The sequence below is a fragment of the Puma concolor genome, chromosome D4 (assembly GCF_028749965.1).
Source record: "Puma concolor isolate L17-30 chromosome D4, mPumCon1.1.hap2, whole genome shotgun sequence".
NCBI classification, from domain to species: Eukaryota; Metazoa; Chordata; class Mammalia; order Carnivora; family Felidae; genus Puma; species Puma concolor.
This window is the reverse complement of record NC_141679.1, coordinates 79,371,219-79,393,328: the sequence shown is the minus strand read 5'-3', so window position 1 is coordinate 79,393,328 and position 22,110 is coordinate 79,371,219. Positions and strand designations below refer to the sequence as shown.

The following is a 22,110-nucleotide window of genomic DNA, read 5'->3' as shown; positions in this document are numbered from 1 at the left end:
ACAGATAAAATGACTCAGGAATGCATGCTCTGAAAGAATTGTAGACTCAGTTGAGCAGGGACTCACTCTAGTGATTGGCCCCATCGTTCGGCGTTTGTATCCTGCTCCTATGCCGTGAGCCCTTCCCAGCAATCACTCAAACTCGTGCAGACCCCTTGCTCGTTGGTGTGGAGTTCACCCATTCTCGCAGCCGGCCGGTGCCCAAGCCCTGTAGCTCCATCTGTCTGTTAGAACCCCTTTCACCCATACTGATATGGATCCACCTTTTTGAATAGCCGTCTCCCCACCGCCCCCCTCCCCAACCATGCTGCTTCAACAGGCATAGAATTCTAAACCCTCCTCTACAAATAACTCCAGACTGTCTGCTGAGGATTTTCTTCTGATTGCCCACAGCTATCGCTCATGTATCCTGAAGGTTCTGTTGCAACTTTAAAAAACGTCAATCACAGGAGGGATTTCATCATCACAGCATCGCCGTCATCATCATCGTCAGAAATGGGAATGAATAGCATTTACTGGGTGCTTGCCGTGTGCCCAGGAACTGTTGTGACGATTTGCAGGGATTCCTTCACTTAGCCCTCTCAACAACCTAAAAGCACCTCTGTTTTACAAAAGAAAAAGCAGAGGCTTAGAGAGGTTGAGTGACTTACCTGAGATGTCTAGGTAGTAAGTAGAGAAGCCTGACTAGCGATGCCCAGCTTTTAACTACCTTCTGCATCCCTGCAGTAAGGTGTGCCGAACACATCATCCTCTTTCCCACAATGCCTTTTTAAAAATATTTTCAATATTTATTTTTGAGAGAGAGAGAGAGAGAGCACTCCTGGAGGAGGGGCAGAGAGAGAGAGAGGGAGACACAGAATCCAAAGCAGGCTCCAGGCTCCGAGCTGTCAGCACGGAGACTGACACGGGGCTCGAACTCCTGAACCATGAGATCATGACCTGAGCCGAAGTCGGATGCTTAACCGACTGAGCCACCCAGACGCCCCCCACCCCACCCCACAATGCCTCTCTGAACACAGTTGTTTTTAGCTGCCAGATGAAGACAGGTTGAAATGATGGGGCTTCATTTTTTTAAAAAATTGAAAGTGAGAGAGGGAAAGATAAAAATCTAGAAACACAACTGTGAACTACAATGAGAGACAGGCCGAGCTGATTCAGCAAGCCCCTGATGAGTAGGATGAGGGTGTGTCCCTAAAACATGAATAAGAAAAACATTTAATCCAAAGAACACAGTTATTTTTCACACAATGGGTCATTAAACCATTACCCCTGTATGCACTGGTAGCTGAAACTGTCCGCGGCACTAGACGAGGTGGGGAGAGATGTCTTTCGTGAATTAATTTAGCCCAGAGTTGTCCTTCTTTTTGGGCACCCTAGTCAATAGCCTGCTATGATGACATCTCAGAGGTACATGAGTAGTGCATGTGCCCAGATAGATCCTTCTCCATCCTTGGCTGTCCAGATTAAGACTTTGATTACTCAGATATAGACACAAGATTATGAGGTGTGGTCCGGAGTGTTCATCCTATAGCCTTGGGCTAGTCACTTCCCCTCCATGGGCCTCTGCTTCTTTGTGTTTACAGCTGGGAAGAAAAAAAAAATTAATCCTCTCTGATGGCATTCTGCACTATTATTTTTATGATGCCCTGGTCTTATGAAATTATACCACTCTCCTTTATCACTCGTATCCTTGAAATTTACCAAAGTATCCCATTATCCACAGGATGAAGTCCAAATCCCTTAGCATACAAGAAAGCCCTGTGCACTTTGGCCTCCACTTGCCTCTGACACATGTTCCCCGACAGCAATGCACCCCACCCATCCAAATTCGTTTTTTCACCAGCAACTCCCAGACATGTACATCTTTATTCTCGCTGCTACCCTCTTTAGAATGTGCTTCCTGTTCCTTTTTTTTTACATGGTGATCTCTTATTTACCTTCCAAGAAGCCCAAATGCCATCTCCTCTATAAAGGTTTCCCTGCTGCCCTGGCAAGGTTATTTGCAGTCCTCTCTGTCCAGTTGCCTCGTCTGGACCATCTCTGCTCCAGGCCCAGAAAGCTGTGTTATGATGATGTGTGTCTGTGTCTATCCCTGCTGATTACGCTGTAAACTCCCCAAGGGCGAGGATCTTGTCTTTTTCATCTCTATAGACTCAGTGCCTAGCTCAGGACTTGGGCTTCGTAAATAAAGTCCATCAACATTTGAGAAAAGGAGAACAAAAGAAATGAAGGAAACAAGAAAAAATAAACAATAATCTTGTGCTTTCAAGAAGGGTTTTCTCCCAAAATGGAAAAGGTATATACCAGATCTGGCTGTGGCCTCAGTCCTAATGTAACGGACTAGAGTGTGCCTTTCAGAGGTGGCCGAGGTCATGACTTGAGAAGTTTAAGTAGACATAGTGTAGCTGGAGGCCTCACCAACCGGGCCCTGTGTGGATCTAGGCGGGCCCAGAAATATTTGGGTTACAGTACACAGGGAGAAAGCTAACAGCTTCAGATTCCTATGTTTCACCTTTCAAACCTGTTAATGAAACACCTTTTTTAACCTTTCTTTTTTTCCCCCTTCTTGCTGTTCTCGCACAGGTCTTCAGATAATCTTCCCTCGGTATCTGCAAGAGAAGTTTGTCCAGTCGGCCTTGAGCTACATCATGTGCAATGGTGAGGGAGAGTATGTGTGTCAGAACAGCCAGTGTAGATGTCAGTGCGCAGAGGAGTTCCCACAGTGCAACTGCCCCATCACCGACATCCAGATCATGGAGTACACGCTGGCCAACATGGCCAAGTCTTGGGCCGAAGCTTATAAGGACCTGGAGAATTCAGGTAGAGAGCCTAACGTGGTCGTACTGCATCCGTGGCCCTGAGCCAAGCCTAGAAAAGAAAACTGTCTAGCCAGAATTAGGACCACTGTGAGGGACTGTTCAGTGACTCCAGTTATTTCACGTGGGAGGGACCAGAGCCAGGTCTAGGAGCTGTCATGGAGTAGGTACTCAGTCAGTCTCCATTGGATGGAATAATGAATCGCGTAATTGAGTTTGTGGTCCTAAGATGTATTGTCTGCATTGTACCCAGAAGACAGAGAGAGTAATGCCACATAGCACATAGAAGCCTCTGGAGAATGGAGAGTCAAAGGTACTTGTATTGATTCCCGAGTCTGTGTGTGTGTGCATGTGCGTGTGTGTGTGCGCGCCTATATCTCTCGATAAACAACCACGTATGTATGTCTAAATATGTATATGTGTATGTATTTTTATCCATGTACATGTATATAGATAATGATACGGATAGAGATATCCAAACAATTCACAGATTGTCAAAGCTAAAGCGACTTTTCAGGTACGTGGCTGTTTCCCACTTTTCATGGTTAAGGAGACGCGTGGTCATGAATTTCAGGGGAGGAAAGTCAGCCACCCAGCGCCATACAGTGGGTGAGGTACAGAGTTGGATCTCTGCCTTTCTGGAGTTTCTAGTTGATGTGAAAGCCAGCCATGAATCGTATGACATTTTAATCATGTGAAGGAGGCCACTGTGAGCAAATCCATGCAGGGGGAGGTTGAGGAGGTCAGGAGGGTCAGGGAGGTCAGGAGAGGCACCTTGGGGAAGAACATCAAACTTTGATGCAGAAGCCAGTGGGTGAGTGCATGTCAGAGAGCGGGAGGCCATCACAAGGTGCCTCGGAGGGAGAGGACGGAGACGTGGTTAGCGTGGTGGGACAGGTGCTAAAAGTGGGGAAGGTGCAGAGGTACCGAGGTGTTTAGAAGGGCAGATTAGGAGGGCTTGGTGTTACACGGGCTGTACGTGGTCGAAGAGAAGGGTGTTGAGATTCGAGAGCTTTTTTTAGGTATGTTTGGTAGACAGTTTGATGGAGGCTGGTACCATTCACTGAGCTAGAATACCCTGGGTGGTTCGGAAACAGAGACTGTGTATGCAGCGCTGGGCATGAAAAGCTTGGGCATCCTTGAGATTTCTAAGAAGAGATGCCAAGTAAACAGTTGGCATCTACTATGCGTTCAGATATCTGTCAAATAAATGGACATATGCAGAGAGCATTACTGGTTTTTAGAACAGCTCAATATTTCTTAAATTTATGACAGCAGCTGCATTACAATGAGTAGTGATATTCCTGTATCTTGGGGGGGGTGTGTGGGGGGCACCAAGACCCGGTGCCTTCCCCAGGGTTACATAGTTAGTAAATGACAGGGTTGGGAACGGAATCCCTGATTCCAAACCCCATGCTTGTAGCAGCTTTTTGTATTAATGCTCCTTTACCCCCGAGGCTTCAGTTCCCTCATCTGATATATGAGAGGACATGTTTGTGGTTTTAATAGTTGAATTTATTTAAATTTTTAGCAGACAAACCCTTTGATCGAACAAAATCGTACCTTGGAGCCACTGTGTACCACAGGTAAAAGCTGAGCCCTACTGAGCTGTATTTGAAAACCATTGGTTTCCATGAACTCTAAGCCCCTGAACCAGCTTTGGGAGCACATAATGCATGAGTGATTCTGCTCTCGTGCAGCTCGAACGGAGCTGTGGCTGCCCTATGGACCCGCACCCGCCAGTCCATTTAAAATCCCAGGAACTCATAGAAGAGAGGTTCATGATGGAAATGTGTTACGACAATTATTTGGCCTCAAACAAAAGAAGCATTTGATAACATGCTTTTGCAAGGAGATTCCACTGATTGCTAAAAAACAGAGGGGCATGAAGTCGATGTGCACAAGCAGTAGGGATCTTTAGCATAGAATCCTATCCCCCAGGAAGAGAAACCACTTTCAGCGGGTGGGTAGGTGGGTGGGGAAGGAAACACAGAAAGCTGAAATGCTGCTCAGTAGCTGAATAGGCCGCAGAAATGATTTACGTGGCACGCTTTCTCTCCACAAGAGCACACATTCGCTCTAGAGATCCTGTACTTATCCATCTGGAATGGTTTTACCCATTAAGACAAATCCATCCATACCTTCGTGTAGATGTGGCTTGTGCGTATGTATCTTCCTCCTCTTCGTTTCAGGCAGTGGCCTTAATGACTCAGCAACTAGGCAGCTTGGAGGGATTCAAGACCCGGCCAAAAGGGAAAAGCCAATGATTCCTTCATGGTCGGAGCACTGGTGGTCACATAGAGCCTAGTTTACACACATGAATGGCGGTCTACACCTCCTTTATTGGGAGGGAACCCTTCCACTTTCAGTCAAAAACTTAAATCATTTTAATGTTTAAATTCTATGTTCCTAACTGACCCAGGTTCAGGTTCAGTGAAACGACTGTCATGTTCTCCAAGGTCAACAGCACTTCCTACAGGAGAGCAGCATATCTTTCTTGGGGGTTGGGGGAGGCTGTGTATTGTGGGCAACCAACACACAGGGTCATTAGGGCCAGCCCACTGCCTCCAGCCAACTCCCCGAATAAACCAGCCGGCGTTGTCCTATGCTAGCCGCCCATCCCCTGAGCGCGTTCTGTATGTCGAGGACTATTTAGGCAGATACAGTGCTGTGTCACTCTTTCCTGATTTGCATTAGGTGCTAGGTTACCTGTTTGACAGATGGGAAAACTGAGGTGTTGAAAGAATAATGGTCATACAGCTGCCCAGGGGTCCAGATGCAACTTGGTCTCCTGAATGTCTGACTGGCAATAAGGAGGCACTGTGAGTTCTGTAGGGGTCAGAGATTCCTATTTTTGGCACCATTTATTTAGTTAGTTAGTTAGTTTCTTTTTTTCCCCCAGTATACTGATCCTCTTTATGTGTTGAGAGTAAGTGTATAATGCTGAGTAAAAGCATACATTCAGAGCCTGCTTAGAGTTCTAATTCTGCTATTTACTGGCTGTGTGACCTTGGCAAGATAACTGACTTCTTTGTGTCCTAGTTTCTATAAAAGAAGGCGCTGAAAGTACCCACCTCGTAGATTTGCTGTAAAATCACTTATATGGGCGAGGTGTTTCAGAGTGAGCGTGGTGCTTACTGAAAGCTACGTAGGCATTTTTAAAAATAAAATGAATGCCTAATGTACCTGAAATTTCCTGATAGCTTTTGCAGCACGAGCTAAAAGTACTAAGCTGCAAATATATATACATACATATATATATACACATATATTTATATTTATATTATACATATAAATATGCATATATTATACATATTTATATATTTATATTTAAATAAATAAATATATATATATATATATATATACATATATATCCCCAACCATTTGGATTTTTCCCCCCGCAAAATGACCAACCTCCTAATTCTTTTATTTTCCCGATAGTTGGGGAGCATGACAAAGGTAAGTATTATATTGAAAAAAGAATAGCTCAGATTCAAGTCCTGCCTCTTGTCACTCCTTGGCTGTTCTACCTTCAGAAAATCGTTTCCCTGCTCTGGGCTTCATTTTCCCTCTGTGTAGAACAAGAAAGCTGACCTAGATTATCTCTAAGGTTGTGTCGAGTTGCAGAAAACACGGAAACTCTGAAACACAGAACCAAACTGAGGCAGAAACCTTCACCTGGGAGACCCAAGATTTGCCCCCATCTCTTAAGGTGGGGTGTCTCTAAATGGGATGTGACATGAGGTGGTACACAGACAACTTCCAGTAGGACTGGATCATGTAGCAAGGAGCTTGACACATCTCAGCTCTCCCTCAACCCTGCAGATGACATCAGAGAGAACGTTCCAGTTGGTGCTAATATGCCGTTAGCACCTCCCCGTGGCTCGGCTCTCTACCTTCCTGTGTACTTCACAGTGAGAGCAGGCCCCAGGGTTTGATCACTTAGCTGGCAACACTATCCGGCCAGGATTTGTTAATACTGTTTTCATAACTGTATACTTTTACAGCTTTATTTTTATAGCTCCCATTCTGCTGAAGGCATGGGATGGAGGTTTTCTAATGCAGAATTGGATAAAAATTTGGTTGAATCGATTCAAAGAAAATACTAAGTAAATATAAGTACAAATATGTGAATATCATTATCAAGCTGGCATTCAGATGATGGAAGTTTGGGAAGCCTTGTTTTTTTTTGTTTTTTTTTTTAAGTTTGTTTATTTATTTTGAGAAAGAGAGAGAGAGAGAGCATGAGCTGGGGAGGGGCAGAGAGAAAGAGAGAATCCAAAGCAGGCTCAACACTGCCAGCTTGGAGCCCGATGCAGGACTCGAATCCATGAACGCTGTAATCATGATCTGAGCCAAAATCAAGAGTCTGATGCTTAAGGGACTGAGCCACCCAGGCACCCCCTGGACAACCTCGTTTCTAATAAGGACACAGGATGCAGATTCCCTCCTGTGGGAGCAAAGTAAAAGAACCTTCACTGAAAGTGTAGTGGCCCCTGCACGGCCTCCCCGGAGCTGCCCAGAGGCTAGTGCAGAGTTCATGGGGCCTCAAAGGAGTGAGTTTTATCTGCAAGCCTGCCTGACTGGTAGGTGGGGCTGAGCCTTCCAGGCAGCCTCCAAGGGGGGGCAGCCTTGCTCAGTCCTTCTCTCTTGGCCTCTGTCTCTTCGCTAGATGAGTTTAAATCGTTTATGAAGCGTCTGCCCAGCAACCACTTCCTGACCATCGGGAGCATCCATCAGCACTGGGGCAATGACTGGGACCTGCAGAACCGTTACAAGCTCCTGCAGAGCGCCACCGAGGCCCAGAGGCAAAAGATCCAGCGCACCGCCCGCAAGCTCTTCGGCCTCAGTGTCCGCTGTCGCCACAATCCCAACCACCAGCTGCCTAGAGAGAGGTAAGTGCGACCCCCCCCACCCCACCCCCACCGCCTCTGCAGGCTCAGACCTGTTTCTGGCTTAAGTTCCCTGTGGCCCAGGGAAATGCCATGCCGATGATGATGCACCTGCTGGTGGCAGGCCAGGCCTTGCGTGGTCCAGACCAACCATTTTCTGGATCATCTCTGGCTTCTCTGCTTCTGGTTGCTGCTGTCCTGGGTTTTCTCACTGTTTCCTGAATATGCCCGGAACTTTCAGCCTCTGTGTTCTGTCTGATCCGTTGGACTGTGGAAGGGAGCCCGCAATAGCCCTGACTGCTATGTGACATTATTCTGGTTGCGTGAAAGGTATTATCTATTTAATTTAAAAGTTACTTGACAGATTGGGGCGCCTGGGTGGTTCAGTCGGTTAAGCATCTGACTTCCGCTCAGGTCATGATCTTGTGGTTTGTGAGTTCGAGCCCTGCATCGGGCTCTGTGCTGACAGCTCAGAGCCTGGAACCTGCTTCGGATTCTGTGTCTCCCTGTCTCTCTTTTCCCCTCCTGGCTCACGCTCCGCCTCTCTCTCTCTATCTAAAAAATAAATAAACATTTTAAAAAAACAGAAATTACTTAACAAAGCAGATTTTAGCATCCCCATCTTAATGGTGAAGAAACTGGGTTAACTAATCCCTCAGTTATATATTGAGGACCTTTGATCAGGGCCTGGAGTCAGCGACACAAAAAAGGCACCGAGGAGGAAAATTTAAGGAGGCACTCCCTGGCTGGGTCTTGTGAGTGCAGGGTCCTCACCTGAGAGTGAGAGCCTCCTTAAACACCTGGATGCCTCACTTCCTTCCCTCTGGGCTGACAAGACAGAAGTTCCTGGGTCTTCACAGATCTTAGGGTTTCTTTGCTCCCTCTGGAACTTCTGGGGAAGAAGCCAGGATTGAGATCCAGCCCTTTCAGACTCCATTCTCCCAGGGCATGTGTGAGCTGCTCCCTGGCAGGGGGGAGTGCGGTGGTTTCTGTAGTGGTGCCTCTGTGGATTCCACAAAGGCATCTCCATCCAGCAGAAGGCAGGTTTGGGGGCTGTGCACCCTGCTTCGGCTAGCGCAGCTGTACCTTGATTTGTTTCATATTTGGGGGTTTTGCACTCAACTTTATTCAGAGAGAAGAGATCCACTCTTTAAAAGAGTAAGGCTAAGGCACATTCACTTACCAGATTTGCGGTCAGCCACGTGTCTGTATAGCTGAGTGCTACCCTTTTTGCACAGAGCAGAGAACCAGCTCAGAGAGGCCCAGTATTTGGTCCAGAGCTACCGTGCACATCAGTGGTTCCCAAGAGGAGGTGATTTTGTTCCCGGGGAGCATTTAGAAATGTCTGAAGACATTTTTGAGTATCATAATGGGTGTGGGGTGCTATTGCACAGGGCAATCCCCACAGCAAAGAGTTTATCCTTCACCAAAAAGTCAGTGATGTTGGGGTTTGGAAGCCCTGACATAAGAGGAAGAGACAGGATCCCCCAGCGCTATGATGCTAAATACCGTGTTCTTCCTCGCCCTACTGGGCAGGCACCCAAAGATTAAAGATCCATGACACTTCTAAGCATTTCCCTCATGCCAGCCACCCCCACGCACTTACTCGTTTTCCTCTTCATTTTTTCAGACTCAGATCAAATGCCGCCTCCTCCATGAAGTCTTTCCTGATTGCACCAGCCACTACAGAGGCTCTTTATTCTAGGTCCCCATTACTCTAAAACCCCTACCCATCTTCCCTGTCTCCCCCCACTGTGAAGTCTCCTCCTTTTACTCCTGGCCTTGCTGACCCGTGTGTTTCCCATTCCTTCCGACTCTGGACCCATTGCTTGGCAGCTAGTTTGTGATCATTACTTGGTGGACCAAACAGGATTTGCTCTGGCAGTCGCTCCCTTGCTGCAGTGCGGCGAGTACAGGAACTAAAGAAAGGGGTCCAGTCACAAAATGGCTTCCTTGTCATCTGCAGCAGGTGCCCAAACTGCCACCACGAGCGAGTGCCCAGATTCCATCTAGAGCCATCAGGCTTTGGTCACGTGACCCGCATTGGATGCAATGAGGGATTCAGAAAAGGAGCACAGTACACAGGGCTGTGAAGGATGTCTTTCAGAGGAGGGGCTCTGTTAGCAATCACGAAAAACCCCATATGTATATATATATGTGCTTAAAAGCAGCTTGTTAGTGCTGCCATAGCAAAGTACCACAGGCTGAGTGGTTTAGACAACAGAAATGGATCTTCTCACAGTTCTGGAGGCTGGGAGTCTGAGATTGAGGTGGTCTGCAAGGTTGGCTCCTTCTCAGTCCTCTCTCCTTGGTGACACGTGGCCGCCTTCTGCCTGTGTCCTCCCGTGGTGTTTCCGCTGTGCGTCTCTGTGTCCTAATCTCTTCTTACAAGGACACCAGTCCTTTTGGGTTAGGGTCCCGCCTCAATGACCTAATGTTAACTTAATTACCTCTTCGAAGCCCCTTTCTCTAAATAGAGTCACATTCTGAGGTACCGACGGTGAGGGCTTGAACGTACGAATGTGGGGGAGATACAATTCAGCCCAGAACCCCAGAAAAAGTGGCTTTTGATCTATAGGTGAAGAAACCCTGCATGCACCCCCAGGATTCGCCACACTGGATGCAAATCTGGTGGCAAAGGGTAACATTTAACCATTACCTGATTTTAAACAGATCGGTCTGTCAGTTTTGCCGGGTGTCCCCTCAGAGAATGAAATGGAAGGTCCAAAGTCGGACACATTTATTAAAGGTGAGAAGAATTTCCAGGGTGCAGGTCACAGAGCACCATCAGTCCTGCCAGGCCTAGGAAGGCTCAGGAGAGCTCCAGAAGGAGAGCAGCCAGACGGGCATTACAAAGAGGAAAGGAAAGGGGCGCCTGGGTGGCTCAGTCCGTTAAGCGTCTGACCGGCTCAGGTCATGACCTTGCGGTTCGTGAGTTCAAGCCCCACTTCAGGTTCTATGCCGACTGCTCAGAGCCTGGAGCCCGCTTCAGATTCTGCCTCCCTCTCTCTCTCTGCCCCTCCCCTGCTCATGCTCTGTCTCTGTGTCTCTCAAAACTAAATTAAACGAAACAAAAGATGGTAGCAAAGAGGGGCAAAAATGGGCAACAGGAAGAACACCGCACGGAATCACGGGGCTAGACTGCGATCCCGCCCCACCATTGGCAAGCTTCGCGACCTTTGGCAGGTCGCTTCCCTGTTGGGAGGGCAGATGTCCACATCTGTCCACGAGCTGCTCTTCCCTTGCAAGCCGCCAGGCCAGAAGTATCCCACCATCACCAGGACCTTCAAAGAAAGACCTCCCAGTGTGGCCCTCTGTCTTCCCGCGAGAGAAAACTTGCCTGAATCCTAACATCCCTTCTCTAACTCATCTGGAGAGGATGTCTAGGACTCCACCTTAGCAAGGCAGTCAATTATGTTCATTTAACAAGTATTGACTGCCGGGGGCTGGGGGGTGCAGGGCACAGAAACTCGGCTCCGGGTGGATTCCTCTGAAGCCTTCCCAGGAGAGCTGAACCTCCTTGCTGGCTGTGAGCTGCTCCCTGACAGCCGAATCGGAGCTTCTAATGAGTGTTTCTCACACCAGCAGGCAGGGCACCTCCCCGCCACAGAGCAGTGTCAGACAAAGGTGCTAACACGGGGGACCTTGGGCCACCTGGACTGAGCGAGCTGGAGTTTGCAAACGAGCCAATTGCTGTGCGTTGGTCTGTGTGTGCCAGGCTCCGGGGGAGATGGGTGCACTGAGCAGATGCCTTTGCTACCACAGGTGTCAGAGGGGTTTTTACATGTGTCGCAGAGGGGTGATGTCGAGGCGGGGTAGGGGAGGGAAAGAGCACGGGGCTTCAGTTGCATGCGGACTGGGTCCAAATCCTGGCTCCGTGGCATTCCAGCCACAAGGCTCTCCCTACGTCCCTGCACCTCCCTGGCGATGGGATAATAACGCTTTGCCTTCAGGTTAAGTACAAAGACAAGATTTTGAAATACAAAAGACTTGGTAAAACACTGAGCTCAGTTAAGACTGGAGGCAGACGGGGAGAAAGAGGATGCTATCACTTTCTACATGTGTTCTAAAGGCCAGGCACTGTTCTCAGCACCCGATAATGAATTAGCTCATTTCTTCCTCACTGCCTCCCTCCGAACTAGGTACCTTTGCTACCCTACTATTCCTACTTTACCGCTAAAGGAATTGAGGCACAGAGAGTTTAATAAGATCCCCAAGGTCAATAAGTGTTAATTATTTTATTGTTACTTCAAAGAGGTGGCTCCCCCTAAAATTAAGTGGTGAGCCGATAATCGGAGCTAGCTTTAAGGCATCCTGGAAACTCGACGCTGGTCTGGAAGGCAAATGCCGCCAATACACTCACCCCAAGGCTCAGCGGCTCAAAAAGAACACTTTCTCATCAGCCATCATGATTCTGCAGGTTGACTGGGCACAGCCGGGGGTCCATCAAGGCGGCGGAGGCTGGGGTCATCTGAGGGCCGACTGGCCTGGGCGTCCAGGATGACTCACGCCCACGGCTGGCAGACTGCTGGCTGGCAGCTGGGAGCTCGGCCGAGGCTGCCAAGCAGACTGCCTACACGTGCCCTCTCCATGTGGCCTGGGCTGCTTGCAGCGCGACAGCGTCCCGGGACTGGAAGGAAGCGGTGGGACTTTTTACATCTTAAGCTCCGGAAGTTAGACACCGTATTCTACTGGCCAAAGCCCCGCCCAGATTCCAGGGTGTGAATATTGGGAGCTGTGGGTCTTTGCAGGCAGAGGGAATCGTTTTTGGCGGTTAGGTACTACGGGATGAATTAAGTAGAAATAGAGCTAGACGTGACCATCTTACATGTAGGGCAAATAAAATTAATTACAAAACCATAACAGCCTCTTACTGAGCAGCTGTTATAACAGGCAGGAGAGCTGGCTAAGTATAAAGAGTCCACAGTCAGACTGGCTGGGTTCGCATCCCAGCTCTGTCGGCTGCTTACACTGTAACCCTGGGGAGGTCAGCACCAGCTTTGAGCCTCAGTTTTCTCAGGTGTCAAATGGGGCTAATAATAGTGCCCACCTGCCGGGAGGATTCAGTGCTTTGACCCCATCAAATGCGAGAGCAGCGTCTGGCACAAGGACGACCAGCGGTTTGTTAGCTTCTTTTCTTGTTGTTATTTTTACCCGGAACTGATACTTTGCATGTAAGTTACTTAGCCCATGTGATGCTCAATAGGTCTAAGTGTTGCTAATGATGAGGACCCATCTACTTCTCCTACTGTCTCTACAAAGTGGATGCCGTTGGATTTGTTTCATAGATGGGGGAACCGATAAGACAAAGGTGTAATTAACTTGCCCTGGGTCACAGGGCAGGTATGTGACAGGATTGGAATTATCTTGCTGACACCATTGGTGGGCTTCACGGTCAAGAGCCTTGTGCAGGCTCTGAGCAGTGTGCAACAGCAAAGAGACGCAGCTGTGCTTGGCTGGGGCGCCCCGTTTTGAGTGTATGTGATGCCAAAGGCAGGATTAGCTCCTCAAGGGCATGGGGGTGGTGACGGATCAAGATTAGAATTTTATAGGCTGGAATGGAAATGGCCCCCGGTTGTGGAGCCCTGAACCACCGACTCTGGAGCCCAGGCAGAAACCCAAGCGGACACATCAGACCCATCCCCTGTAAATAGAGAGAGAAGGTCAGGTTTGGTGTAAGTCAACTCAGCAAGCATTTGCTGAGAGCTTACTCTGTGGCGGGCTCTGAAAGCACCACGAGAAGTAAGACCCACCCCACTGCAAGGCTCAGTGTTTGTTGGGATGGGAGCAGCAATGCTAATTCCAGAATGCACTTGCCAAAGGGGATTCAACAGCCAACCAAATATCTGTGGGTCCCCATCATGGGTCAGGTTCTTTTTGGGGTCTCAGGGATACCGGTTAGCCTGTTCAGGAGCTGACGCCAATGTGGCACCACGGTGCTGCAGTTTGGACAGGCGAAGGGAAGGCAGAGACCCACAGGAAAGAGCTGTGGATGGTTTCACTCCCCGGAGATCCTCATGTTGTGCAGCTAAAAAGGGGCAAAGACTGGGAGGTGGAACTTGAGTTTGGTCACGGCTGTTTTTTAGACAAACTGACACTTTCTGAACCTTGATTTTTCTCCTCTGTAAAATAGGGGTAATAATGTCTTCCCCCTGCCTCAGAGGGTCTATGTCTGGCTCACCTGAGATGGTGTGTGGGGAAGCACTTTGTAAAACTCGGAGAGCTCTGCAGAAGGGAACTGTGCAAGCAAAGTGAACGAGAAACAATGAAATTCATCAGGAAGAGAACGAGGCTGCGTTTAGGTCCAAGGCCACACGTAATAGTTAACATTTCTAGTTTACCAGGTACCAGGCCCCGTCCTAACCACTTTCACCTCCACGTAATCACCATGATGACCTTATCTGGTAGCACTGACTCATCCCATTTTATGGGTAGGGAAGTTAAGGCACAGAGATGTTAATTGACTTGCTGAAAATTACACTGCAGGTAAGAGGCAGGATTCCGGTGCTAGCAGTCTTTTCCTATAACCTGTAGGCTCTTACACCTCTCCCTGAGGCATGATGGTCCAGGGCATTCAGATCAACCCGCCTAGACTACAAACTGCATGGTGATGGAATTCACCTCACACTGTTCCTTGCAAAAGAGTGAAGGGATGATGGAGGGATGGAGAGAGGGAGAATGGGAAACAATAGGAAGATAGGAAGGAAAGGGGGAGGAGAGAAGAAAGCAGAAAATCAGCTTGGGCAGCGCTGGATTCAGCAGGTTTCTGTGCAATTCCATAAATGTGGACTGACCACCTCGCCTCCCAACCCAATGCCAGACCCTGAAAGTCACTTAAATACGCAAGCAGCAGGGCCTTTGTCCTCTCAACTTCATTATTTAGCATCAGAAGGTGCTTTGGAGAAGGACAGTGTTTGAACCAGAGGACCTGAGTTCAGTTCACGGCTTTGCTGTGTGTGGGCCAGCCTACATCCATAATGGGATGCTCCTGGGAGCCCTGGGTATAAAACTCGTGCCTTGCGTGGGCAGGTGCAGGTTGAGTACTGCACAAATACCCCTCACGTTTCCCTAGAGCGACTATGTTCTTTGTGGGAATTCTGCATTAAAACTCACTTGGGAAAATAGGGGATTTTTTTTTTCCTTAAGCAATTTGAAAACCGCTGGACTCAGTTACCTTGAGGTCTTGCCCAAATGTGGGAGAAATATCACTCCCAGAGATTGAGAGAATAACAGTTCAACTCCCAAATATTGGTATAAGGTCAGTAATTGAATCTTAGTCCATTTTAATGAGTAGCCTGTACTTCAGACTAAGATCTTTGGCCGCAAATTACAGTGGCCTTTTAACTATATCTCCCAGAATCTACTGTAACCACTTTTCAATCTTATGTTGCACGAGGAAGTCAGAGTTATTACTTAAGAAGCAAATTCGGTCTTGTCGCATCTCTGCTTAAAGCCTTTGGTGATGAATCACTGCTCCTAGGAGGAAGGGCAAAATCGGTTTTTTAAATTTGTTTTTAAGATGTGTTTTTAATTTTTTAATGTTTATTTTTGAGAGAGAAACAGCACAAGTAGGGGGAGGGAAGAGAGGGGGGGGGGCACAGAGGATCCAAAGCAGGCTCTGCACTGACAGCAGTGAGCCCAATGGGGGCTCAAACTCACAAACCCTGAGTTCATGACGAAGTCAGACGCTTCACTGACTGAGCCACCTCAGCACCCCTTTATTTGTTTTTAAATATTTATTTTTGAGAGAGAGAGAGAAAGAGAGAGTTCAAGTGGGGGAGGGGTAGCAAGAGAGGGAGAGAGAATCCCAAGCAGGCTCTGAGTTGCAGTGAGTGCGATGTGGGGCTCAAACTTGGGAAGCTTAAGATCGTGACCTGAGCAGAAGTCCAAGGCTCAACCGACGGAGCCACCCAGGGGTCCCAGGAAGAGTAAAATCTGAAGCTGACCTATAGTTCTGCCATGATTTGGCCACTGTCTACCTCCCGTCTGTGTTTCATGCCTTTTCTTGGCTCTCACAGCTACAGCCCCACTAATGTTTCAGTTCATGAGATGTACATGCTTCCTTCTTTTTTTTTTTTTAATTTTTTTATGTTTTCATTTTATTTCTTAGAGAGAGTGCAAGTGGGGGAGGGGCAGAGAGAGGCGGAGACACAGAATCTGCAGCAGGCTCCAGGCGCTGAGTTGTCAGCACAGAGCCCGACGCGGGGCTCGAACCGTGAACCGTGAGATCATGACCTGAGCCAAAGTCAGACGCTTAACCGACTGAGCCACCCAGGTGCCCCATGTACATGCTTCCTTCTGCTCCACAGGGCTTCACATAGGCTGTTCTCTCTACCTGGAATGTGTTTTTCCTTTTCCCTCCCTTTCTGTAGCTTCTGTGTGTCCTTCAGAACTCAGCTCCAAAGGCTGTGCTCCTTGCATTGAAAGGGTGTTGGGACCCATTTGATATGCTTTCCTAACATCCTTAATTCCCAAATGAAACCCCAAACCTCAGGTTACCATAATACCTTTGTTTATATATTCATTAACACCTGGCTCTCTTGTGAGACTGTCGGGTCCAGGCGCATACCTGTACCCATGTTCTTGACCACTTAAACATCGTAACTTCTTCGCGTGGCCATTGGCACATGGTAGCTATTGAAAAAAAACTTCGTTCGATGAATGGACAAATAAGTTATTTTCTACGTGGAATGGGGTCCCAAAGGCATGGTGATGTTGTATTTTACAATTGTGCCCCGTTGCCATATAAATAATTTAAGGGTTTCTTCGCATAAACTGTGTGTGGTTAGGTCACCTTCCTCATTCCTAGGTGAAAAAGCTGAGGCTGAAGGAGGTTAAGTGCCTTGTCTGAGGTCACTCAGGGAATTTGTGAATAGACCGTGATTAGAACTGAGGCCCTCAGACTGTGACAGTCCAAACAGTATGGTCACATGGAAACTGCAGATGGGAGATTGTCTTCAACTGACCTGGATCCAAATCCTGAAAGTATCTCTTGTTACATATGTTACGTTGGGAAATGTACCCTATTGAAGAAAAAAAGAAAAAAGAAACAGAAAGAGGATGAAAATAGGCACTTCCCAGAGTCTATGAAATTCAACGGGATGAAGAAAAACCCGTAGCACTGAGTAGGTACTTCATGTCAGTGCGATTTGGGGTTTCTTTCCTATGTGCTGTCACCTGATTTTTGTGGAGGTTAGAGTCTTGTAAGGCAAAGCAGATTCATGGCACTTTAACTCGAGGGCAGGCAGTGTAATTATTGGCATCTTCCGATGACTTTGGTTTATTTTTACGTCTCATATTCACATGGCCTTGATCCAGCAGTCCGGGTTTTCGCCAAGCAGCGTGTAATTATGCATTGTTGAGATGAAAATCTCTTGGGGGCGTCCACCTCAGGCTCCAATCCTGAGGCCATGGCTTCTGAACCCATGTCAGCTTTTAACATATTTCTTGCTCCACATAGTGTTTAATTGGTGTCTATGGAAAGATTCTGGCCACCAAGATAATTGTTATCCCTACTATGATGACCCTCAGTATCCATGCTGGTTTTGATTCTTCTCTCTGAACCCTATACTTACTTGCCTCTGGATTCAATCTCCATAGACTCCTGCAGTGGAGCAGAGGGATAGGACTTCTTATATTTTATTTGAACTGAAGTCAATTTCAGTTTATTAGACTGACAGTCTCTGCTCTGCCACTTATTAGATGCATGACCTCCAAAAATCTCTAAACCTACCCAAGCCCTTTGTTTCCTCATCTGTATGGTCAGGGTAATAAGAATAGCTACCCTATAGAGTCAATGTCCCAGGCAATTTATAGGGTATATGTGGAAACTCTTTGTAACTTACAAAAAAAAAAAAAAAAGTGCAGATACAATATTAATACAATCAAGAACACAGGGGTGGCAAACCCTAGATATTTGATGGAGACTCTGTTTTTGCCCCCAAGAAATGAATGTTTCCGCTGGAGAAGACAAAGCATAAGCCTGACCACACGTAACAATATAGTAAACAGGCAATGGGATTTAAGATACTTACGACTTCAGGGATGCCTGGGTGGCTCAGTTGGTTAACCATCTGAATCTTGATTTCGGCTCAGGTCATGATCTCACAGTTTGTGGGTCCGAGTCCCATGTTGGGCTCTGTGCTGACAGCGTGGAGCCTGCTTGAGATTCAGTCTCTCCCTCTCTGCCTCTCTCTCTCAAAAATAAGTACATAAACATTTTTTAAAAGCTTAAAAAAAAAGGTACTTAAGACTTCAGACTCTGGAGTCTAACAGGCCAAGAAGAAGGTACATTTACTAACAATGTAAACTTGGCACAGTATTAAGGTTTCTGAACTTCATTTGTCTAATGGGTATGGTGGAGATAAAAATCATGCCTAATGTTGGAAAATCAGTAAAAGATCACGTATGTCACTTTTTGCATATAGTAAGATGTCAAAGCACAAGGCTCCTTATCAGACAAAATTAGAGACCAATAGTGTGTCAGTCAATTGAAAAAGTTAAGTTAAAATGGAGACTCTTAAGAGGCATATACATGCTGCACATATATAAACACATTTTATTTTAACTTAAAACGTCTAAATGCATATTCCTTGGCCAGCCTTTTGAAGTAGGGCCAGAATCTTTTTTGAGGGTGTTGGTATATTTGATTTGACATTCTGCTGGCTTTCTTGCATAAACCATGCCCGTAATTGCATAACATTTCCAACTCTGGTTTATTCAAAGTGAGGAATAGCTCGAAGACTGTTAAGACAATCTAAACAGTGGTAGATTTTCATGTCCCAATCATTTTCAGGTACTTCCCCCTTCAGTTAAATCGATGACATTTTTTGGCCAGCAAACGTCTTTCTAGAATTTCGTTCCCAGCATGCAAATTAGGTTCCACAGAAAAAGACAGCTCATATTTTAATTGATTTGACTTTTAATTCCATGATATAATAATAGCAGATACAAGTGGCAGAAGCAGATGTGGGAACAAGCGTGCGTGTTACTTGGAGGGAACAGACCAGCGAGTCGTGAGTATTCAGTGTGCCGTGAGTGTCACACGTTTGTCTGAGGGAAGGGAGGGAGTCATTGTGAGGTGAGTCACTCACATGGAGGCCAATTACGTGAGCTCGTCCTGAGACAGAAGCACTTATTCCAGCTAATTTTCCACTGTTAGTGGGACAACTTGTGTAAGGTCATACAGTGAGGAAAAAAATGATCATAACAGTTAACGTATATACCAGACACAGTTTTAAGTGCCTTCCGTATATTTACTCATCGAATCCTTACAGCAGGCCTATGAAATAGATTCTGTTATAGTTCCCTTTGTGAAAACAGAATTTGAGTAGCAGTAGAGGTAAGAAGGGAGAGAAATTCGTTCCTGTTGGAGAAGAGTGGAGAATCCCCTGGCCTCTTTGCCTGGATTACTCTATCTGTCCTTTACTTTTCAGATCAAAACCGCACTTCTTAGGATGCACGTCCTGACGCACTAGACCAGTTTGCGCTGTCCTACAGGATGTCTTTACTGCATCCCACATGGCACATTTGCAATGGTGTATTTCATCCCAGACTTACCCTTCTTGACCACAGATTCCATGAAGGCAGGGACAAGTCTATCCCTCCGCCTCACAGTGACGGAAAAGGTGCCTGGTGCGTAATTACACAGTCAGCGCTTGCCAAACTGAAGTGAGGGAGGGAGCTTTTGAGATGGAAGTTTTAGGACGATGCAGGATGATGATGCTTTGCATTCGGGGCAGAGAATGGTTTTCTGTTCTGGAAAGCAGCAAATAAAATAACGTATGTAATCTTAATTGTAAGATTAATTTCATCCAGAAGTGGGAAATCAGAAAATAGAGAGCAGAAATTGACATGAGTGCATAGGCTTTAAACCTGACAGCCTGGTGTTAAGTCCTGGTGAGCTGTTTGCTCAGTGTCTCTGGTCTTAAGTGCCATCATCTGTAAAATAAGGCAAAAGCAGCACTTCGCCCACCGAGCTATTGTAAAGATTACCCAAGACAATATATGCAGTGTTCTTAGCATATAGTAGGTGATCAATTAACATTAACTCTTAGTGTATTGGTCTTAATTGTTATTGAATAAGATTAGACTAGACCCATATGGGAGCGCCTGGGTGGCTCAGTCAGTTGAGCATCGAACTTCGGCTCAGGTCATGATCTCACGGTCTGTGAGTTCGTGCCCCGCGTCGGGCTCTGTGCCGACAGCTGGGAGCCTGGAGTCTGCTTCAGATTCCGTGTCTCCCTCTCTCTCTGCCCGTCCCCCGCTCATCCTGTGTCTCTCTGTCTCTCTCTCTGTCAAAAATAAACATTAAAAAAAAAAAAAATGAGACCCATATGTTGAGATGAAACTCTGGAGAAATTGAATACCTAACTATGGAATTTGTATATTATGATTTAGGTGATGAGTAGAGAGGAAAAAAAATTGGAAGGAATGCTATGGCTTAGTAAATCTCTGCTAGCCATTTGAAATATGAGCTAAAGAATCGATGGAATTTTTCTCCCGGGTGCAAAAAGATTCAGTATTTCTTCCCTGGGTTGTCATGAGCTTTACCTATGATCTCTGGATCACAGCAGTGGCTCTCAAACTAGAGTGGGCATCATGATCACCTAGAGGGCTTTCCGAACATGGGTTTCTGGGCCCCACCCCCAGGGTTTCTGATTCAGCAGGTCTGGGTTGGTTCCTGGGTTGCAGATGATACTGATGTTGTTGGTCTGGGGACCACACTAACCTTGGATTAGAATACTCCTCTCAATGGCCTAAGTACACCATCACCTCACTTGGTAGAAACGAAGCAAAAATGAATCCCCCTGAGTGAATCCTATAGGATGTTGTGATGTGGGGGGAAAGGAGGTGATGTCTTTGGTTGAGAAAGTTTAAAAACTGTTCAATTAGAAAGAAAAGCAAAGCGAGATGGGGTCATATGTATATATTTTTCAAACTTCTCTGGCCATCGAACCCCTTTTTCTTGAACTTTCTCAAGAGAGGGGGTCCCTTAATACACAACCTTACAAAATCAATGCCTTACACCAGATTAAGAGGCAGTGACCCAGATTGTTTGGTGTGGTACCACAGGTATCTTTCCCGTCAACAGATCCTCATCTCGAAGCTTGTCTTCTTGGAGTCGAGTTTCTCACACCTTCTGCTTAGGCAGATGCTAATGGCTTTGTATCCCAGCAGGTACCAGTCCTGCTGGGAGGTGGCATGAGTCCTAACCAGCAGGGGCCAAAGTAACGGCAGGAACGTATTCAGTTCCTGGTATAATTAGAGAATAAATTTACCCCATTAGGCTCGGGGACATTCCTAACCTTTAAAAGTGAGCTAAGACAAATACCTTCTGTACAGGTTATTTTGCTTTGCAGAGGGCTTTCACATCAATGATTTGATCTGATCTTTATACATAAATAACCTGTCAGGGATCTACAGCAATGATTAGTCTTCCACTTACAGGTAAGCAAACTAAGGCGCACAGAAATTAATGACTGGCCTGGCATTATGGAATAATATCCTTCTGCTGCCATTCTACATAGGCATTGTCCTTTATTCTTGCCAAAGAATATTTACGTGAATATTTTCACTGAATCTTCATGTACTCATCCGTTCGTTCCTTCCTTCAGCAGATGCTTAGGGAGCGCCTACCAGGTGGCAAGAACTATGCAAAGGGGAGTAGAGGAGCAGTCGACGAAACAAGGGGGACCTCACAGAAAGCTTGAAATCCAGCCCATAAAATAAAACTGGCAGAGGACCAGTCTCACGCCCGTACTTTACCTTAGGAATCAGAGGCTCAGGAAGGTTAAATGACATAAAATTATGAAATGCATAAAATAGCATAGCCATCAGGGACCCTAACAACTAATTTATTCCTGTCATTTTATTAAAGAGTAAAATGAAACCAAGTCTTGGTCAGAGTAGTTGTATGAGTTTGGTATTGTTGGGTAGCACATACCGGAGGCTTAAAGCAATAGACGTTTACTGTGTCCCAGTGTCCTCGGGTCAGGAGTCTGGGCGTGGGATAGCTGGATCTCTGCCTGTGCTTCACAGGCAGGAATACAGACGTGGAGGTTCTGGGGCAGAACCCGCTTCTAAGCTCATTCGGGTTGTTGGCGGAATTCGCTTCATGGTGGTTGGAGCACTGAGGTCACCATTTCCTCGATGGTTGCTGGCCAGGGTTTGCTCTTAGCTCCTGGAGTCCACTGTCCAGTCCCTGAACGCCGACCGCCTGCACCTTCAAAGGAGCAAAGGTGCAGTGAATCCTGCCAGAGAAAATATTCTGCTTGTAAAGGGGCACATGTGGTTACATTAGGCACGCCTAGATAATCTGCGTATTTTTTAGGTCAACTGTGCCAAGTTAACAGGCCACAATCACAGGAGAGATATTTTATCATTTTCACAGATCCTAGGGA

At 46.7% G+C, this 22,110-nt stretch overlaps 1 protein-coding gene across 5 annotated transcripts in view; it reads left to right on the top strand.

Moving 5' to 3' along the window:
- The window catches only part of BRINP1 (BMP/retinoic acid inducible neural specific 1), a 175,664-nt gene that overhangs the window by 140,834 nt on the left and 12,720 nt on the right, over positions 1-22,110 (top strand). For 4 of the 5 annotated variants that reach the window (XM_086683851.1, XM_086683847.1, XM_086683848.1 and 1 more), the window contains 2 exons: positions 2,584-2,820; positions 7,489-7,711. In XM_086683851.1, the coding sequence (XP_086539977.1) occupies positions 2,584-2,820; positions 7,489-7,711 (460 nt within the window). The remainder of the gene's footprint in view (positions 1-2,583; positions 2,821-7,488; positions 7,712-22,110) is intronic. The other variant, XM_086683850.1, reaches the window with a different exon arrangement.